General features: G+C 36.4%; 1 protein-coding gene across 1 annotated transcript; it reads left to right on the top strand.

The window, feature by feature from the left end:
- The first annotated feature begins 2,462 nt into the window (after nucleotides 1-2,462).
- On the top strand, nucleotides 2,463-18,790 carry cdh26.1 (cadherin 26, tandem duplicate 1). Its single transcript, XM_030733970.1, has 19 exons — nucleotides 2,463-2,531; nucleotides 5,606-5,668; nucleotides 7,224-7,316; nucleotides 7,417-7,560; nucleotides 7,664-7,811; nucleotides 8,020-8,189; nucleotides 8,300-8,434; nucleotides 8,517-8,702; nucleotides 8,848-9,095; nucleotides 9,591-9,736; nucleotides 9,847-10,074; nucleotides 10,174-10,395; nucleotides 12,291-12,412; nucleotides 12,511-12,585; nucleotides 13,193-13,258; nucleotides 14,590-14,652; nucleotides 15,412-15,456; nucleotides 15,596-15,667; nucleotides 17,902-18,790. Exons 1-19 carry the CDS (start codon nucleotides 2,505-2,507, stop codon nucleotides 18,103-18,105), a joined length of 2,457 nt encoding a protein of 818 aa, XP_030589830.1. The 5' UTR covers nucleotides 2,463-2,504; the 3' UTR covers nucleotides 18,106-18,790.

The raw sequence follows: 18,790 nt of genomic DNA, 5'->3' as shown, positions 1-18,790 counted from the left end.
AATGGATGTAAAATATGGGGTAGGTTTGACTGTAAAATCACTTGCTCATTGGATAAAGACTTCTAAATCAAAAGACGTTAGTCAATAAGCATATCCTAGATAATCCTCTATTATGAATTATACAACCAAGTTTACAAACCAGACTTAATTTTTATTCAGTATGACTCAAAATGAATGACTGAGATCCTTAACTTATCAGGAAAGTGTTCACTGAGCTCAAGTCAGAAAACTTCCGCAATGGCTTCATTTTTCCGATCTGGAAAATATGTCCATATTTGATATGTCTCTGGCATGCACACAAGTTGCACACAAGTTGCACACAAGTGCACATGAGTCTGCTGGGTGACATAAATTTTGTCAGACAATGAGCATGAGTTTCAATGCAGATGTCTGCATGTCTGCCTGCTTTTTATGACTTGTCCACAGAAAATTTACATTACAATGTACCAACTATGCACGCACCCCAGGCAGCAGACGTCAAGCCAACTTCAAAGAAGTATAACAGGAACTACTACTCGGCCATCAAGACTTCAGGAATCCATGTCCATGTCCACAACACACTATAATCAAGTCACAGGCAACTCTAAAACTGCTTTACCTCCTTTTAAGATTTCAGAGATGAGTCTGAAATTTTATCTCTGTTAAAGATGGCAAGTGTAATTTTTTTTTCTTCTTTAGCCTTGTCATTAAGTATTGTGTACTCAATCACTCAAGGCACTTCTTCTAACTTTGCTGTTTCGTTTTTTTTATTGTGTCTCAAACTTTGCAATTTGAACCTTCTTCCTGTTGCTTGGGAAGCCTCTAGGATAATAGTTGCATCTGTTCATTTTGTGTCATTTGAAAATATTTATTGAGCTTTCATAGAAAGAAGTAGAATAAAGAAAACTTACAGGTTTTCTCTATAGGGGACGCCATGGTTCTAGAAGGTACACCACTGCCCATTAACCTTTATTTTTTTTATCAGAAAGAACCCCAACAATTAAATGTGCCCTATAAGAAGGCACTTTGTGAAGGTGGGAAGGAAAAGCTCCTTTTTCACAGGAAGAAACCTTTGGCAGAACCAGGCTGAGGGAGAGGGCGCCATGTGCCGCAATGGTTGAGTGGTGAGGGGAACGAGAGAAGAAGAAAAAAGAGCATGGGGGAGACAGGTTAAAAGAGACTAGGGGAGAGAGACAGTATTCAAGAATATTATAGTATTTATATAAGGAAATTTAATAATTTTCTGTTAAGGAACATAAAAATGCTTTTTCAAAAATAACTCAGCATAACAAATTACATGTTACATAATTAGTAACATAGTACATTGATTCTGTGTTGCACTCACGAATCACAACCTACACTTATGTTTTAGATCTGGCTTGCCTCTTCAAATATAGGTGTGTACTTTTAATAACCAGTCTGTTTCACTTGAGGCTTTGTGTAATCAAGCCAAAAATAGTACACAGATGAAAAACCTCCAAAATCTGCCAATTAGCATTGCCTTTAGCATGGTGAACGTGGTTATTATAAGTCAAGGATTAAACGATAATGATTACTAAGTGCTGTTTAATCCTCTGATGCTGTCTTTTTCAAGTCATGGGTCACTGAGTCAGTGCAAATCTAAAACTGCAAAGCATTAGTACTATTTGTATGGGATAAGAAAATAAGATGAGCTTTACCGTCAATGTAGAAGAGTACAACAACATTTCATTTGGCAGCAATCTCTTATAGCAGCTATATATCAAAGGCGCAACACGTAATTAATTAAACAGTAAGTGCCAAGTCCAGCAGCACATAGACACTAAAGTGCAAGCAGTTTTCAGTAGTGCGTATTGTTGGACTGGAAGGTAATAGTAGGGGGAAAACGAGAGGAATATCGTGTTTTCTGCAGCAGTCTCTTCACAGCCATGGGGAAGATGTTTTGTTCTGTTTTTGCAGGCTTGCATGACACTGAGGCTGCCAGAGGGGAGACCGGTGAATAGAAAGTGTCCTGGTTGGGAGGAGTCGTTCTGGATCTTTGTGGCCAGTCCGAGTCGGGAATAGACATGCAGAAAAGGCGCATACTGAGTGCATGTGACAGACAGCTGATTGACTATAAGAGTGAAGTTTACTTTACCTACAGGGCTTTAAGGACTTATGAATTTGAGCTCCATTTGCATGTGATCTGGGCTGGAGGGATGTACACCTGAGCTGCAAAGCACACCCAAAGACTAAAAGTTCACAGTAGCTTATGCATTCTCTCACAAAAGAGATTTATATAGGCAAATCTGTGGGAAACATATATAGTACAACACCAACTGGTCTTATCCTACGCAAAAATGTATGTGCAGAAATTACATTTGATGTATTATAATGTATCAAATAGCACATAATTGTGTGCATGAACACGCAAGCCCAGGTAAACTGGAAAGTCAGCCAATCTGCTCTCTGCAGCAGTTGTGGGCAGGTCTTCCTCAAATTCCTAGTCAAGCTGCCATTGACACTCAAAGCACTCCGACAGAGGATATCAGGGAGTGTGGAGCAAGATGAGGATTACTACCCTGTTTCTGTTGGTAGGGACGACTTTTTGAATTATCTTCAGTACTGATAACGCATCATATTGGGGTTTTTTTGTTTTGTTTTGTTTTTGTTTTAAAGAACTAAATGTATGTCTGTTCAGTAAAATGTATTCACAGATGAATGTAGGTGGATGAATAAAGCAAGGAGAACTATGCTATCTGCTACAGCTTGTAAACTATGAGCTTTCTAACACGCCAGTGAATCAGCCTTTAGGTGCTTTAGGTGTTTAACTTTACTCTGCAGTAAATGTAGTTTCTGTTGTGCCAAAGACAATCAATCAAACAGTTATTTGCTCACACACCTATATGCCCACTGACAGGTGGAGCATATAGGTGTGTGAGTAAATAGCTTAATATTTGTACCAGCCTGGCTGTAGACCTTTGTATTACTATCCAAAGCAAAATGTTTTCAGTGATTTAAGTAAATGAGTTAATAACATCATATCTGTCCTGTAATCACAATGATTAGAAACCTGTGTCATCTGCACTTGATAAACTATGTGCTATAATACTACATATTTTTGTCAATTGTAATTGTAATTCTTTATCCTGAGAAAAAAGCTGAAAACTGGCAAAGAGATTGATACAAATGACTTAAACAAATTCCAGATTTGGTTGAATGGTTGAGTGTCCCTGTTTTGTGTCCAACTGGGAGCCAAACCTTTTAATAATAAATCAGAAAAAGAAGTTTCATAGTAAAAGTTCACGCACAATTTTCACTTATGTATGTTATTCAAAACTGGAAGAAATGTACTCTTTAAGACAGATGTGGATAAAGTTATTATGTAGAAGAAGGCATCCTTGAAGAAGAGGTCAGATGTCCAAAGTAACGTGAGATTTAGAATCCCCATATTTCATTCCGTATAGGCCTATATGTTTCAGTACAAACAACGGCAGTAAGAAACATAGTTTTAAATGTGTCTATATATCATTATTATCATGTTGACCTTCAGATTAATCTATTCACCTTGAAGAAGAGGTCAGATGTCAAATGTCACTGGATATTTTAAATCTTTATATGGTACTTTCTATATGTTGACATTATACACCACTCTAGTTTCTAAGTTTAAAGGCTTGAAGACGTTGGTGGATATAATCCAAATTTTAATGAATTATTAACATGACCACAATAACAATACACCTCTGCAAAGTTTTAGCGGAAAAAAATCAAAACTTTTTGAGCTATTGTATTTACACACAGAATGACACGCACACACTCAAATGCTACCAAAAATATAACCTCCTTGTGGGAGGTAAAAATTAAAGTAAAACTTCATTTTAAAAGGCTTAGGATATGCGGTGTGTAGTGACTTCGGGGCTCCCCTCTTGCCAGCTGGAGACTGTCATTGCCTCTCTCACCCCCACGTTTCCTGTTATCGCTCAGCTATTGTTTCTCCTGGCTCATAATGGGAATTTGTGTAGTAAGATTATGGATGATGGAGTAACACAGAAATCAAATGTTACAATACTTGAAAGAACTCCTTTGATAAATAAAAATTGTATTAAGCTTGACTTAAAGACACCCCCCACTTTAAAATTTACAAAATAAAAAAGTTAAAAAAGTTCTAGTTATTATCTTTTGGGTCTTGTGATAAGGTTTATGATTTTGCATCAAAAATTCCTGTTCATGAAAAAAAAAACTGTTAAAGAATAAAATATTGTGATGTGAGTTGTTGTGAATTTAAACACTTTCGGGGGCTCATGGTTCTGAATTAGATATAACAGGTATGCATCAACCTAGAAAAGACAAAGAAGCACTCCAAAGGAGGAAATCAAGAAGTGTGGAGCAAAATGAGGATGATTTCCTTGTTTCTGCTCAGATTACTAGTAGGAACACCCTAGTAGTATAGTTAATATTATAGTTAATATCCACTAAAACAAAACATAACTAAATATCTCATTCTCTAGTTTACATTTAAAATAAGTCTTCATTGTATACGGAGATCATCTCCATGTAAGACACAACAGTATCATAAATAAGAATTCAGCACTTTAATGTGCATCTAACAGAAAAGTAAATACTCCCTCTCAGTGCTATGTAGCCATTCAAAATAAAATGCAAATTAGGGAAAATTTTCAACAGCTTTCCATTTTTACTTTCCAAAACCGCAAGCACGTCAGTAATGATCTACAGCTATGTTAAATATGTGTGATGCATCACAACACATTTAACAATACAAAAGCTGCTACGAGTAAACTAGGACTATATTGAAAAGCTTACTGAGTTTATGATAAGAAATAAAAAATAACATATTGCAGCATCCACACAAGGTAGAGTGCGCTATGTGTTGAGTGTATGATTTTGTGTGTGTCTGTGAATATTTCCGCATGTACTGACAGCTCTTCTTCTTGCCATTACCGTTATCCTGTGTGAGTATCCTTAGAATTAGTAGTTAACCTTAATTTTATTGGGACTTCTGTTTTTGCTGATTCTTTCATCGTCAAGTTAATTTTTTTATACTCTTTTAGCTCGCCATCTATGTTTGGCTTCAACTTAACATTAACTTTGCAGTGGCTTTTGGGCAGACGAAGCCTGTAAAGTCAGAGCGAGGTCACTTATGGCCTGCTTCAAATGTTGGCCTGAACTCATTAGATTATTGTAGTCGTGTGAGAGAATTTCCCAAATTGTAAGTGTGAGAATTGCGAGAGATGATTAAATAATGCTCATGACCTGCAATCCCGCACTGAAATGCAAGCCCTGAGATGTATTAGCAACTTTCACAACTGATTTAATGTATTATTGCTGTTGGTTTGTATGATTCATCGGGATCTTTTTAAAAAAAATCACATCTTGTTAATTACTGAAACATTTACCACGAGTTCCTTCTCAAACAGTTGCACACAAAGGTAAATTATAACTATTAAAAGACACTGGTTCTTTTTTTCTCTTCAACGTGAATAATAAATTAATGAATAATAAAAAATGACTCACCCACATGTGTGAAGCTCTTATATTTGTCTTGTGACAGAAGGGTGCCCTGATAGTTTGTGTGATCAATGTCTGTCCCAGTGCATGCCGGATTTTGCTACAGCGATTGACTCTCACTCTGTTTTCCTGTTGCATACAGGTTGCCTTAGCAGCCATGGTAGAGTGTTACAGTGTTAGCAAGTACAGCAGACGTTCCATAAGGGTAAGTGTTATTTTTATTTTGTTCATTTGTTAAGCTTATTTTTGTAATAACGTCCTTCCTACACTGTAAACCCGGATAAGTTGAATCTACTTAAAAAAAACAAGGTAACTCGTTGCCTTAAATTTTTTAAGTAATGAGCATCAGTTGAATAAGTGCAGTGGACTATGTTCAATGTACTTGAGGCCCTATTGGAATGGAATGAAAGATTTAAGTTGAACATACTAGTGCCAGAGTTTCAGTAACTGAAGATACTTAGTTTAAGCAATCTTTCACCACCCATTTATTTAACTCAGCTTGTTAAGTAAGCACTACTCCATTACCAATAGAACTAAGCTGTATGTTCTAATTGACCAAATTTATAGTTTTGGACAAATTAAAATATGTCCTTTAATCAATCATCACATATATTTTTCCATCCAACCTCATCCCCTATCCTTTTGGGGGTGTGGGGGGTGGTTTATGTCATCCCAGCTGAGACACAGGGCACACCCCATACAGGTTGATAGCCTGTTGCAGTGCTAACACAGAGACCAACCAACCATTCACACCTATGGGCAATTTAGAGTGACCAATTAACTGTATGTTTTCAGATCCACACAGACACAGGGAGAACACGCAAACTCTGCACAGCAAGAGGCCAGGGCAAAGGTGGAATCAAACCCAGATTATTCGATAGTTATTCTAGCTGTGAGGCAGCAGTGCTAACCACTACACCACCATGCTCCCTGTAGTAATGATATTTTTTACGATGTTGAACTGTGTCTGTTTAACTTTATAAATAAACAAACATGATGAAACTCAGCCCTGCTGAACACTGGTACATTAACATTTACAAATAACATTTGTCCATGGAACAATGAAAAAAGTAGAGAAAAAAGTAGAGTACAAGTAGAGAACCAGAAGGTGAAAAAAACAAACAAAAAGACCAAAACATCTACTATTTCAAACTCCACACAGCAAGGGGCTGTGGCAAAAAAAAAATTAAATTAAATAAAAAAAAAAAAAAAATAAAAAAAAAAAAAATAAAAAAAAAAAAAATTAAAAAAATAAAAAAAAAAAAAAAAAAAGAGGCTGTGGCAAAGGTGGACTCGAACCCAGACCTTTTAGTTGTCATTCTAACTGTGAGGCAACTGCTAACCATCACGCTACCATGCTGCTGCTCATTAATTCTGTCTGTTAAAACTGGTATCAACTAGATTTTTAGCAGGTGCAAAACCTGATGATCTTAAGTTGTTTGAACTCAAACATATAATTACAATAAGATAGACCATCAAAAAGTACAGTCTACTCAGAATTAATAAGTAATGTAGTGAAATGACAGATATTTAAGTAATATAAATATATTTATTTCAGTAGGAGCTGTTGATTGGACTTAAAACACAATTACAATAAAAAAGGACATGAAACAGTTCAGCTTACTCAGCATTAACAAGTAATGTTCACATACTAGGAAAGTAATATGAACTCAATATTTTTAAGTCGAATCAAAATCTGGGTTTAGAGTGTACAGGAATTTAAATTGTTGTAATTTTGGTCTATGCTTTGGCCTCATCAGGATCTCTTGGTGCGTTCCAAAAGAAGATGGGTCTTGTCTACAATTGAATTTGAAGAGGAACAGGAAGCAAAGTACCCTGTAGAGATATCAAGGGTATGGAAATGATAATAAAGAAATGAATTGATATGGTGGGTCATTATGTATGAATCAAAATTGCAAAAACTAACAGCTTGATTGTATGTACCTTGACTAGATGTATAATGACAAGACTCAGGACAAAGACTTCAGGTTTGTGATAAATGGAGACGGTGTGCCAGAAGTGTTTACTATCGATGAATCTACTGGAGCTGTCTTTGCACATAAAAAAGTGGACAGGGAGATAACTCCACTTTACCACGTGAGCAAATACTAAATTATCAATTGCTCTAATAATAAATACAACAGAGATTGATGCTTTTTAAACGATACAAAATATTTGACTTGAATATTTTTATCCACAGATCAAGTTTGATGTCTTGGACAGAAAGACAGGGGAAAAAATAGACAAGGAACTAGCGTTTGATGTCGCAATAAAAGACATAAATGATAATCCACCCAAGTTTACCAATCCTGAAATAACAACTGATGTAAAGGAAAGCATAAGAGACAGTAAGTATACTGATTTGTAAATAACTCACAGAGTGTGCACATTTTTCTGTTTGCAGCAACTGTGAGATGCTGTTTAAGAATTATTTTCAAACTAGAGCCCCATATTTGATCCTACCACAGTCTTATTATGTACTTTTCCAGTTCTCTTTCCTGACTGACACTCTGTATACCCTTCTCTCCTTGCCTTTTTTTCCACAACTTTTTAAAGGGTACTTGCCAGTTACATTGGAGGTCAGGGACATTGATCAAGAAAACACACCGAACTCTGAAGTCACCATCACAATGCTTTCACAGACTCCACTAGAGCCAAAAATTAATGTGGAGCAGTCCAGTGGAGGACTGGCCCGACTCACCTTAAAAGGATGTTTTGACTATGATGTGAGATTCATTGACATATTCTTCCTGTTCAGTGAACAGTTAAATGTACATGTAAATGCAACATGGTGTAACATGCAAAATATCTTAAATACATTTTATACATGTTTCAGAAAGCAAATAAGTATAAAATTGTCGTAGAAGCAAAAGATCATGGAACAAAGCCAAAGGCTCTGTCCTCTACTGCTGTTGTTAACCTGAACATTGTTGATTCAAACACTCACCAACCAAGATTCAAGGAGAGACAGGTAAGGATTATTTTAATTATTAAAGGTGCTTTTTAGAGTGATGCACAATGTTAAACTTTTGGGAATTTTTCTCCTTTTTCAGTACAAAGGCGAAGCAATGGAAATGACCACCAACAGTAGTGTTTTGAGAGTTGCTGTAGAGGACAAAGACACGCCTAACACTGATGCATGGCGTGCCAAGTACTTCATCATTGCAGGGAATGAGGAGGGAATCTACAATCTGGAAACGGATCCAAAAACAAATGAGGGTATCCTGAGTATCATCAAGGTATTTCTGCTTTTCTTCCTCACATAGAAACGTAATTATTTTACTCTGAGCAAAGCTAAATTCAAATAATCTTTTATCATAAAATCATAAAACACAATTGCATCAGTATTTACTTAAATGTGTGTATTTTTGTTTTTTTTTTCAGAAAAAAAATTATGAACACACAACTTTAATAAACCTGCAGATTTCAGTAAAGAACATTGAAGACATATTTGTTTGTGCTGGTGCACGTCCACCTGCAGATTCAGTCAACATCACACTAAAAATGATTGATACCAATGATCCACCAGAGTTTGAAAAAGTCATAGCCAATGTGTACCTGAAGGAGGAAGAGGAGCCAGGAAAGGTGCTTTTCACGCCAAAGGTTAAAGATGTTGACTCTAACATTGCCAGGTAGGGTCTCTACAAGTTGTTAGCAATTACCTATATTGCACTGATAAGTAAAAGAACACATATCTCTTCACAACATAGGCATTAAATTATATAACACTAATTGTTGCACCCCAACTTTATTTATTATATATTTTGCCTCATCATAAACATGATGGACATGGCAACTGTAAACATGTATTATCTACTAATGGTTGTACCATAATGCATGACGGTCTCGTCGATGAAGTCTAATGTGAATCCAGGACTTTCGACTCTGTCCTTACGTCATCACACAAAATTGAGACTGACAAAGGTTTTACTTGAATCAGAATGTATTCTTTATCAGCAGCAAGAATCGGTGGTCCAAGCCAATCTAGTCATGACTTTATCTACACTTGGTTAGCTGTGGACTATCAGAAAATAAGCCCACAAAACAAAGCTACAGCTTTGGCTTCCACAAGCTGCAATTCAGTTTTTCACCTAATATGTTCTGCTCCACTCTCCAATTTTTCCAAGGTTTGTGCTCGTAGATGATCCAGCTAACTGGGTGGCCATTGATGGTAAAACAGGAGAAATTAAAGCAACTAAGAAGATGGACAGAGAGTCACCCTTTGTTGATCAAGAGAATGTTTACAAAGTCATCATAGCTGCAATAGATGATGGTACACAGCAAGCTACTGTATATTGTAACAAAAGAAATATACTGGACCATTTCTTATAGAAATGTTTGATATAATGAAGCAATGACTTTCCCTTCGCTGTGGTTTTAAAGGTGAACCTCCAGCCACAAGCACGTGCACTGTCAATTTCCACCTGCAAGACATCAATGACAACACTCCCAGGCTGCTCAACAATAGCGTTGTCATATGTGGAAACAAGGATAGTAAGGTCATGCTGCGTGCAAATGACTCAGATGCCGATCCTTACAGTGGACCCTTCTCTTTCTCTCTGGGGGGTGATGAAACACTAAAGCAACAGTGGAAAGTAGAACCTAAGTATGGTTGGTATAGATAAATCTGTGAATCTTCATTGCTGTAATAAACAAAAATTTTCAGACAAAAAGCCACAGCCCCTCCCACTTTCTTCTCACCCCACACAGGTGAGGAAGTTGGCCTTGTTAGCCTGAAGACGCTTCCTTATCGTAACTATTCAATTCCCCTGGTGATTATGGACCAACAGAACTTTGCTGGACATGAAACTCTGGAACTGACAGTGTGTGAATGTGACGAAAATGGTTTTTGTCGTGGCAAAAAGCCTCTTTCAAGCAGTTTTGGAGCAGTTGGAATTGGACTGGCTATAGCAGGGTTGCTTGCATTTTTGTGTGAGTATGGAGTGTTAACTTCAAAACATTTTCATTCATTACAATTACATTGAAAGAAAGGCCTTCTTTTTCAGTAATACTCTGATCATAGTCAATTATCAATTGATCGATTATACCCATTAGAAGCTCCCTATTAGGTCCAGTTCCATTTTAATTCATTTCTCTGTGTTGAAAATATAAAAAAAATTTTTAGAATTTTTATTTCATACTCCAAATCCACGTAATGTAAAAGGAATTATATTTCTTTTTTTTTTCGTTTGTTTGTTTTTTACCTTGAACTTAAGACACAAACTCTCAAAGAATAGCAAAGAGAAAAATGGCATATCATTTTATTTTTTGTTTTTTCTTTTCGGGGTGGGGGACTTCAGATAAACTTTCCCATCGATTACTGTAAATTTATTGCAAAGCACTACGTTGTTTTTCGGAACAGCAAACGCTTGTCTCTTATGCTTTTGATGCTTCCAGCTACATCAGAGAGTATACTCAAGCAATTTTCTGTGCAAAATCTCCTGATGCTCCTCGAGAAAAACCCACTTTCTTCTCCATAGGAATGCAAAATAACTACATAGATTGCTGTAGAAGATAATCCCCTTCTTGCCATGTCTACAATTTCTTCAGAACGTGGTTCTAAAGCCACCCTAACTAATAGCTCTGAAAACTGCTGGTGGGTGGATCAATCCAAATATCGATAATATCAATACCAACGTTAGTATTGATATTATCACTACCTGCGTAATGAGATCGATTCTTTAGCTTCAGTTTCTCTCCTATATGCAGTGCTGCGGTTTCATCAAAGATGCAACCTGTTAAAGAGCACCTGTTAAAGAGCAGGCACACGTTGCTCCTCCCCTCCCTGTAGTTTTTTGACAAATATGACATTTTACTTGGGGGCAAAAAGGAATTTGTGAGCAGTCTCAAACTCCCAGCCACTTCTGGCCCGCCCCCTACTTCCAGCCCACAATTTGATATCAAAGTTACTTTTTTTGACATTTTGCTTTCCTCTTCAATTAAGAGGAGTTAACGAAATGTCAAAAAAGTAACTTAAAGGGTCTAATTGTCTAACATTTTTGACATCAAATCACAGAAATGTTTTATAATGTTGTGGAGTGATAATTTTGTACAGCTTGTCCATTTAAGAAAAAAATCCAGAAAATTAGTGAATGAAGGGATATTTTTTATTCAATTTTCTTTAATACTTTCTGAACACTACCTGGAAAAAAGTTTGAGTTTAATTTGTTCTTGCGTGATCATTTTGTACACTTTAAGAAAAAAATCCAGACATCACAATCTATGGTGAAAATTGTTTTGTTACTGTTCTAATGTTTCAGATCAAAAACTTTTATTCTGATAAAGTATTTTTTATTTACCTATAAAATTTGCCCAATTCTATCCTGGGCTTTAACTAATTAATGATCCAAAGGGGGGAAAAAAAAAATCACAAAACAAACTTGATTATTAAAAAAAGTATCGGTATCTGTATCGGCAATACTGGCCCTGTATTTACTTGGTATTGGATCGATACCAAATTTTGCAGTATCGCACACAACTACTGAAAACCGTAAGCTGACAAGAGCAAGCATCAAATATGCTTTTTGAGTTTCCTTGATGACGATGTCAAACTTCCAATTTGAGAAAAAAAGAAAGGCGGGTCGTTTTTTTCTGTTACCTATTCTTTGCAAACTTATGTTTTGATTTCAAAGGGGAAAAGAAATACAATTCTAAACTTCATTTTAGCAGCTCATGGGCACCTAAGTGGTTGTAATAAGGGGGGGAAAAAAGCTCTTCTGCTTTCCCATCATGCTTTATTGTGCTAATTAGGGGACCTGATCAGGAGATGAAACACAAATCCAAGATGTAGACTTTGTTCTTAGCATCCATTTGATGTGTGTCTGCAGTACTACTACTTATGTTTTTGTGTGAGTATGGACCAAAGAAGTTTGAGTGTGTGCCAGAAGATGAGGGCAACCAGACTCTTATTCCGTACAACCAAGAAGGCGGGGGCTCTCCATGCACAGTGGTTGGTCATGTTGTGTGTTTGCAAATTCAAGGCAAAATGTGCACTATATTACTACACCAAGCAAAACATGGCTTTTAATTTTCTCCATTTCCTTCTAGACTGAGCCCACTTTCTTCCAGACACCAACAGATAATATAATAGTCACTGATGGACTCAAGCAAGCTACCATGAAGGTGCTCATTTGCTCAACTCTCAGACTGTCTTTCTTTTTGGTGGATGACTGATTCCCAGAGAGGCATCAGTTGGGTCACCTTAAACAAAGTCATAGATTAGTTAAAAGCATCAGGAGAGAAATAATACAAGTTACATAAAGAAAATGGGCAGCATTTAAGAAAATGTTTCCTGCTTAAAATAAATGACAGCTATAATCCTGTTGTTACTTAATTCCTCTTTGATGGCAGAAAGAGATGCAAACCAATGGTTAAGATGTGAAATGAGAAGCCCACACGGTAAACATTTAACTGAAGTTTGAGCACATTAAAGAGAAAACCAGGTGGAAAAACCTGTTCCTTTTGAGAGGCAGTGATCATATTTATCGCAATGAGTTGTGAAGTGCTACAGTAGCCTTTGAGTATAAGCAGGAACTGATTAATCCAATTTTTGTACTAATGAATATACAGCTGTTTAACTATTTGTTGAAGTACTTCAAACAGCAGTGCTGTGGACACATTTCCATTTTCAAACCTGTTCAAATGTTTTTGATTTAAAATTAATTTGAATAAAAATATACTGTACTGTAGATGCTATTCCACGCTTAATTAACCTGTTCTATTCAACTAGCTAACCGAAACTGCCCCAATAATGACATATGACATGGATACATACAACAGCTCAGCATCTACCATGGTGAGTAAAAATTAATAATATTAATAATAATAATATTTTCTTTTGTTTGTTAAATGTTCATGATAATTAACATTAGGGATAGATAGGGAGAATTATTATTAAATGGAATTTTTTGCAGTTCAGAGTATCAATAAGTGCCTCCCTAACGACAGATGGACTCCCTAATGATAAAGCTGCTGGTGTCAACTGATCATGTTTGCTGTGTGCTCGTACGTTCTCCAGTCATGGCTGAAAGAGCAAAATGTTTGTGTGCTCTAGCTTCTCTGTATTTAATGAAAAGAGAGCAAAATCCCTATATTCTAAACATGAATTACACATAAACAGAAGGAAATGTTAACAATATGTAGAGCAGCATGTTAGACAGCTTTAATAAAAAGGCTTCTGTACCAGAGTGCCTATCTGAACCAAAAGTCAAGTCAACACTTATTGCCATTATTTCTATCATTATCAAATCAGAACGAGCATCAATTTTAAGGACTTCTTTAAATGGTTCTAATTAGTTTTTAGTTAACTGTGGATAGGAAAGTGTGGATAGAAGAGAGATAGAGCAATTGAAACAAAAATAAAGTACAGCGTAACCATTTCATTCATACTGACAGCACAGTGGATTTGAATTAGATACCCTGATCCCTGCTGAGTGAAGTTCTGTAAAGAACCTCGTCAATGGGTCAAAAGGAGTCACATGAGAAGTAATATTAGAACTCTCAGCCAAAGAAGCCTGTCTTTAATTCAACAAAAGTGTTGACAGCAACAAGAACCAGAATGATCAGGCCTCTTCTCTGACACTAATAAACACACAGCTGACAGCCAAAAGATGCTGCAGTGGAGATAAACTGACAAACATTTTTCTATAGAAGTAACATTTACTTGTGTTACTTGTTATCAAATCCTTCACAGGTAAAAAGCCAGATAGAGTCCTGTGTCATACCACATGTGCACCTTAAATTACATTCATTATGTAGAAATGTGCCACTGGTCACATCTGCAACTGCTATGTTTCACACAACAGCTGTCAGTATGCAGACAGATTGCATTTGCCACATAGTTTCAAATGTGGCAGATCCTTACTTACAGGCCGAGACTGTAGCCAACTCCTCCACTATTCGAAATCTGTTTGAACTTGTTTGAACTTAGTGTGAGCTGTTCTGACAACAAGAGATAAATAAATTGGTATTCCCCATGGTCATGCTGGCCCCAGAGGCACATGAACATCCTCACAGCTGCTGAGTATGAAGATGAAATGAAAGCAGCCATTATTAATGTCACCTATTTATTTTACCTTATTTTTTTGTTGTTGATTTTGATTTAGCCTTGTTGTGTCTTTCATACAGTTTCAGTCACCAGGCATGTATCAACAAAGCGAAACTGTCAGAAGCCATGGGGCGAGAAACACAGTGAGTGATAATGGTTATAATAAAAAAAAATACTATAGCTGCTCTTGATGTTTTTCTAAACTGTGTTATAATTGAATTGCTGAGCTCAAGTGAATGTTGATACTGCCTCTTTAGAGCCACAAGAGGGTGGTAGAACCCTTAAACCCTTATTTTAAATATATATATATATATATATATATATATATATATATATATATATATATATATATATATATATATATATATATATATATATATATATATATATAAGAGCTAACTATATAATATATACTATATAACTATAAACTATATATTATAGCTATATATATACAAACACACACACACACAGTACCAGCCACATTATTTTGGCACAATATCCATTTGTTAACTTATGTAATTACCTTTTACAAATATACAAATACTACCAAAGGTGATTTAAAGAAAGTCAAATAAAAAGAGATTAGTGAGGATGTTTGCTAATTATAAACTGCCAATTATTTATTTGCATATTAAAATACAGCACTTTGAATCATATTTACAGATATACCCTCATATTAACAAATATGGTGGCAGCTTTGTTTCATTTTAATAAATGTTCCGTTTACACTCAATGACTTATAGTGGGTGGATGCTGAAGCAGTTAAAACCATCATTTTATATTAAAAGATATCAAGTATTTTGTGTTACAATGTTGTATTCATTAAGAAAAAAATCTACATATGTGGTGACTGTGAGGGTAAATTGAAGGCCGCAGTGAGCAGTACGTTTTTGTTTATTTAGATGAGGTACTCTACATGGCAAACAAACAGGACGAACACCTACCGGGTAAGGAGTACTCTTCACTGGCTTAATATTTTTTAATAAACTGGGAAAATATAAATTATTATGTTAGTGAAGCACTACAGAGGCTATGCATTTGCATTATACTGTCATAAAAGCTCACAGTCCTCTTCTCTGTAAGCAGGGACGCTCATCGATTTACCAACATTCTTTAAGCCTGCGATCAGACCAACGCCTTGAAAACCAAATCGACAGGGTAAGAGGTTTAGCTCACATCACATAAAGCATGCTTTGTAAATGGCTTATTACAACAGAATTAAAGGCAGATGAGGTGTGAAAATAAGTAAATTAGTGGTGTAGGGTGAGCATGATGTGTAGAGATGTTTGTAAGTGTTGTGAATGCAGCAAATAACAAAACCTAAAGGAAAACAAAGGTAACACAAAACATGATGGCAGCAGGCTGGTGCATGACACCCAGAAGGAAGTTCCTGCCTCAGATTTATACCCTGGGAACACAGGACCCAGGTGTTCCCAGTTGGGGCTGACGATCCCTGCCTATCAAAGACCTGAAGGACCTACAGAGTGAAAACAGGCAGGGGTCGTCACAGTGGAAAAACCACAGAGATGCTGTTTCACATGCAGTTAAATGTTATATTGAGTAATGTTCATATCCATAACATGAATGAGAAGCAAATCGCTGTGGTTGCTGATAGAAGTACTCATGTACTGTTAAACTCTTGTTTCAAATATATATATATATATATATATATATATATATATATATATATATATATATATATATATATATATATATATATATATATATACACACACACATACATACACTCCTGATCAAAATCTTAAGACCAGTTAAAAAATTGCAAGAAAACTTGCACTATTGGATCTTAAGAAGGTTCTAAGTAGAGCTTCACAATGCTAAAAGAAGAAATCAGCGCAAGAGACAAAAACCTTTGAGCAGGGAATTTTTTGAAAACTGCATTTACACTCAAACATGATTTTTTCAGCTGATCAAAAGTTTAAGACCGTAGCCTTTAAAAGCCAAAACCTGTGCAAAAATTTGGAATCCATGTCATGTTCTGTCAAGTCTTTACACTGTCAAGACCTCCTGATGGCAAAAGCAAAAAAGCTCACTGACTTTGAACATGGTAGGATTGTTGAGCTGCATAAACAAGGCCTCTCACAACGTGCCATCAGTGCTGAGGTTGGATGCAGTAAGACAGTCATTTTGCATTTTTTAAATGATCCTGAGGGTTATGGAACAAAAAAGTCAAGTGGTAGACCCGAAAAAATTTCACCAGCGCTGAGCCGCAGGATCCGATTGGCTGTCCGTCAAGACACGGGACGACCCTCTACCCAAATTAAGGCCATTACTGGTGCTGACTGCAGCCCAATAACCATCAGACGGCATCTGTGAGGGAAGGGCTTCAGAAACAAATAACGTCTTAAAAGGCCACGTCTTCTTCAACACCACAAAACTGCCTGTTTGGACTTTGCAAGGGTGCACCAAACATGGGACATTGAAAGGTGGAAGAAAGTTGTCTTCTCTGATGAGAAAAAATTTAACCTTGATGGTCCTGATGGCTTCCAACGTTACTGGCATGTCAAGGAGATCCCACCTGAGATGTTTTCTACATGGCACATTGGGGTGGGGGTGGGGGGGGTTGATCATGATTTAGGAACAATGGAGCTTCAGGTTGTGCAGGGGCATCAAACAGCAGCTGGCTATGTGGAAATGTTGCAGCGGGCATTCCTCATGACTGAGGGCCCTCGTCTGTGTGGTAATGACTGGGTTTTTCAACAGGACAATGCTGCAGTTCACAATGCCCGCCTGACGAACGACTTCACTCTTTTGGACCATCCTGCATGTTCCCCTGATCTAAATCCGATTGAGAACATTTGGGGATGGATGGCAAGGGAAGTTTACAAAAATGGACATCAGTTGCCCTTCGTGAATCCATCTTCAACACTTGGAGCAACGTTCCCACTAGCCTCCTGAAAACACTGGCATCAAGCATGCCTAAACGATTGTTTGAAGTCATCAACAAGAATGGTGGAGCTACTCATTACTGAGTCCTTTTTTTGAGGGGGGTTTTCAGGTCTTTTTGAGCTATGGTCTTAAACTTTTGATCAGCTGAAAAAATCATGTTTGAGTGTAAATGCAGTTTTCAATAAATTCCATGCTTAAAAGTTTTTGTCACTTGCACTGATTTCTTCTTTTAGCATTGTGAAGTTCTACTTAGAACCTTCTTAAGATCCAATAGTGCAAAATGCAAATTCTTGCAATTTTTTAACTGGTCTTAAGATTTTGATCAGGAGTGTATATATATATATATATATATATATATATATATATATATATATATATATATATATACATTTAGTAAATCATTCATTTAAATGATTTAGTATGACCCTATTTCCTTTCACAAAATGAACCAAACTATATCCTTTGATTCCTAAATTTCACAGAGCCTTCACATGGTTGATGGAAACCTTGTAGACTACCCAGTCGACCAACCCTGCACCTATGCCTATGAAGGAAAGGACAGCGTATGTCAGTCACTGGATGAGCTGTCATTCAACAATCTGGGAGATGACTTGCAGTTTCTGGATGATTTGGGGCCAAAGTTCCAGACCTTGGGACAGCTCTGTAACCAGACAACTAAAAAATAAAACAAGCATACAGCTTTAAAGGGCAAAGCTAAAATGTAAATTTGACACCAGACAAGTCACTCCTTAACATGGGATTGAAATTATGGACTGATCCAACATCATATACAACCACTTTTTAATCTTTTACTCATAGATTATGGATGTGCTTGCGTGAAGATGGAATTAATGCACTGCACAGCCTGTGACGTACTGGTGTTTTTGAAATGTAGTAACTTGGAAGGGATTGGATGTGTTTTATTGTTTTTTTCAGATTGCTAAATAAGGTGTTGTCAGCTCATTGCAAAATAGTTGTTCATTTGTTTGCTTTGTCAGGGCAGTATTGTTAGGAAATTAAACAGAAATTCCTCTGTAGAAACTGGGGTGATGTCTGCCACGTATTTTTCAAGCGTGCTCATTTGTAAAGGAATAAAAGCACAGGAATAAAAGGCTATTGTTCCTACAAACTTTATAAATGTCTGTAGCCTATTGTTAATGATTTAGTGACTTAGTGGTGTGGAATTAACACTGTACATCTTGCTACATTAAAAATAAAATTTTCTCTTTTATTTTTGTATGCATTTCATAATGTATTAATAATAAACAATTTTTATAGCACATTTCTAAGCCAGTTATGAGATACTTCAAAGGATTTACCAAAATTAGCAGCAATAAAAAGACATAGAAAGTGCAATAATAAAGAAAACAA

The sequence above is a fragment of the Archocentrus centrarchus genome, chromosome 7 (genome assembly GCF_007364275.1).
Source record: "Archocentrus centrarchus isolate MPI-CPG fArcCen1 chromosome 7, fArcCen1, whole genome shotgun sequence".
Taxonomy (NCBI): domain Eukaryota; kingdom Metazoa; phylum Chordata; class Actinopteri; order Cichliformes; family Cichlidae; genus Archocentrus; species Archocentrus centrarchus.
This window is presented reverse-complemented; position numbering and strand designations above follow the sequence as displayed.

Excerpts from the sequence above, each read along its gene's own strand:
- cdh26.1 (XM_030733970.1), top strand. The coding sequence starts at position 2,505 with ATGAGGATTACTACCCTGTTTCTGTTG. Across the intron at positions 8,435-8,516 it reads CAAGATTCAAGGAGAGACAG|TACAAAGGCGAAGCAATGGA; the intron begins GTAAGGATTATT and ends CTCCTTTTTCAG. Across the intron at positions 15,668-17,901 it reads TTGAAAACCAAATCGACAGG|AGCCTTCACATGGTTGATGG; the intron begins GTAAGAGGTTTA and ends TAAATTTCACAG.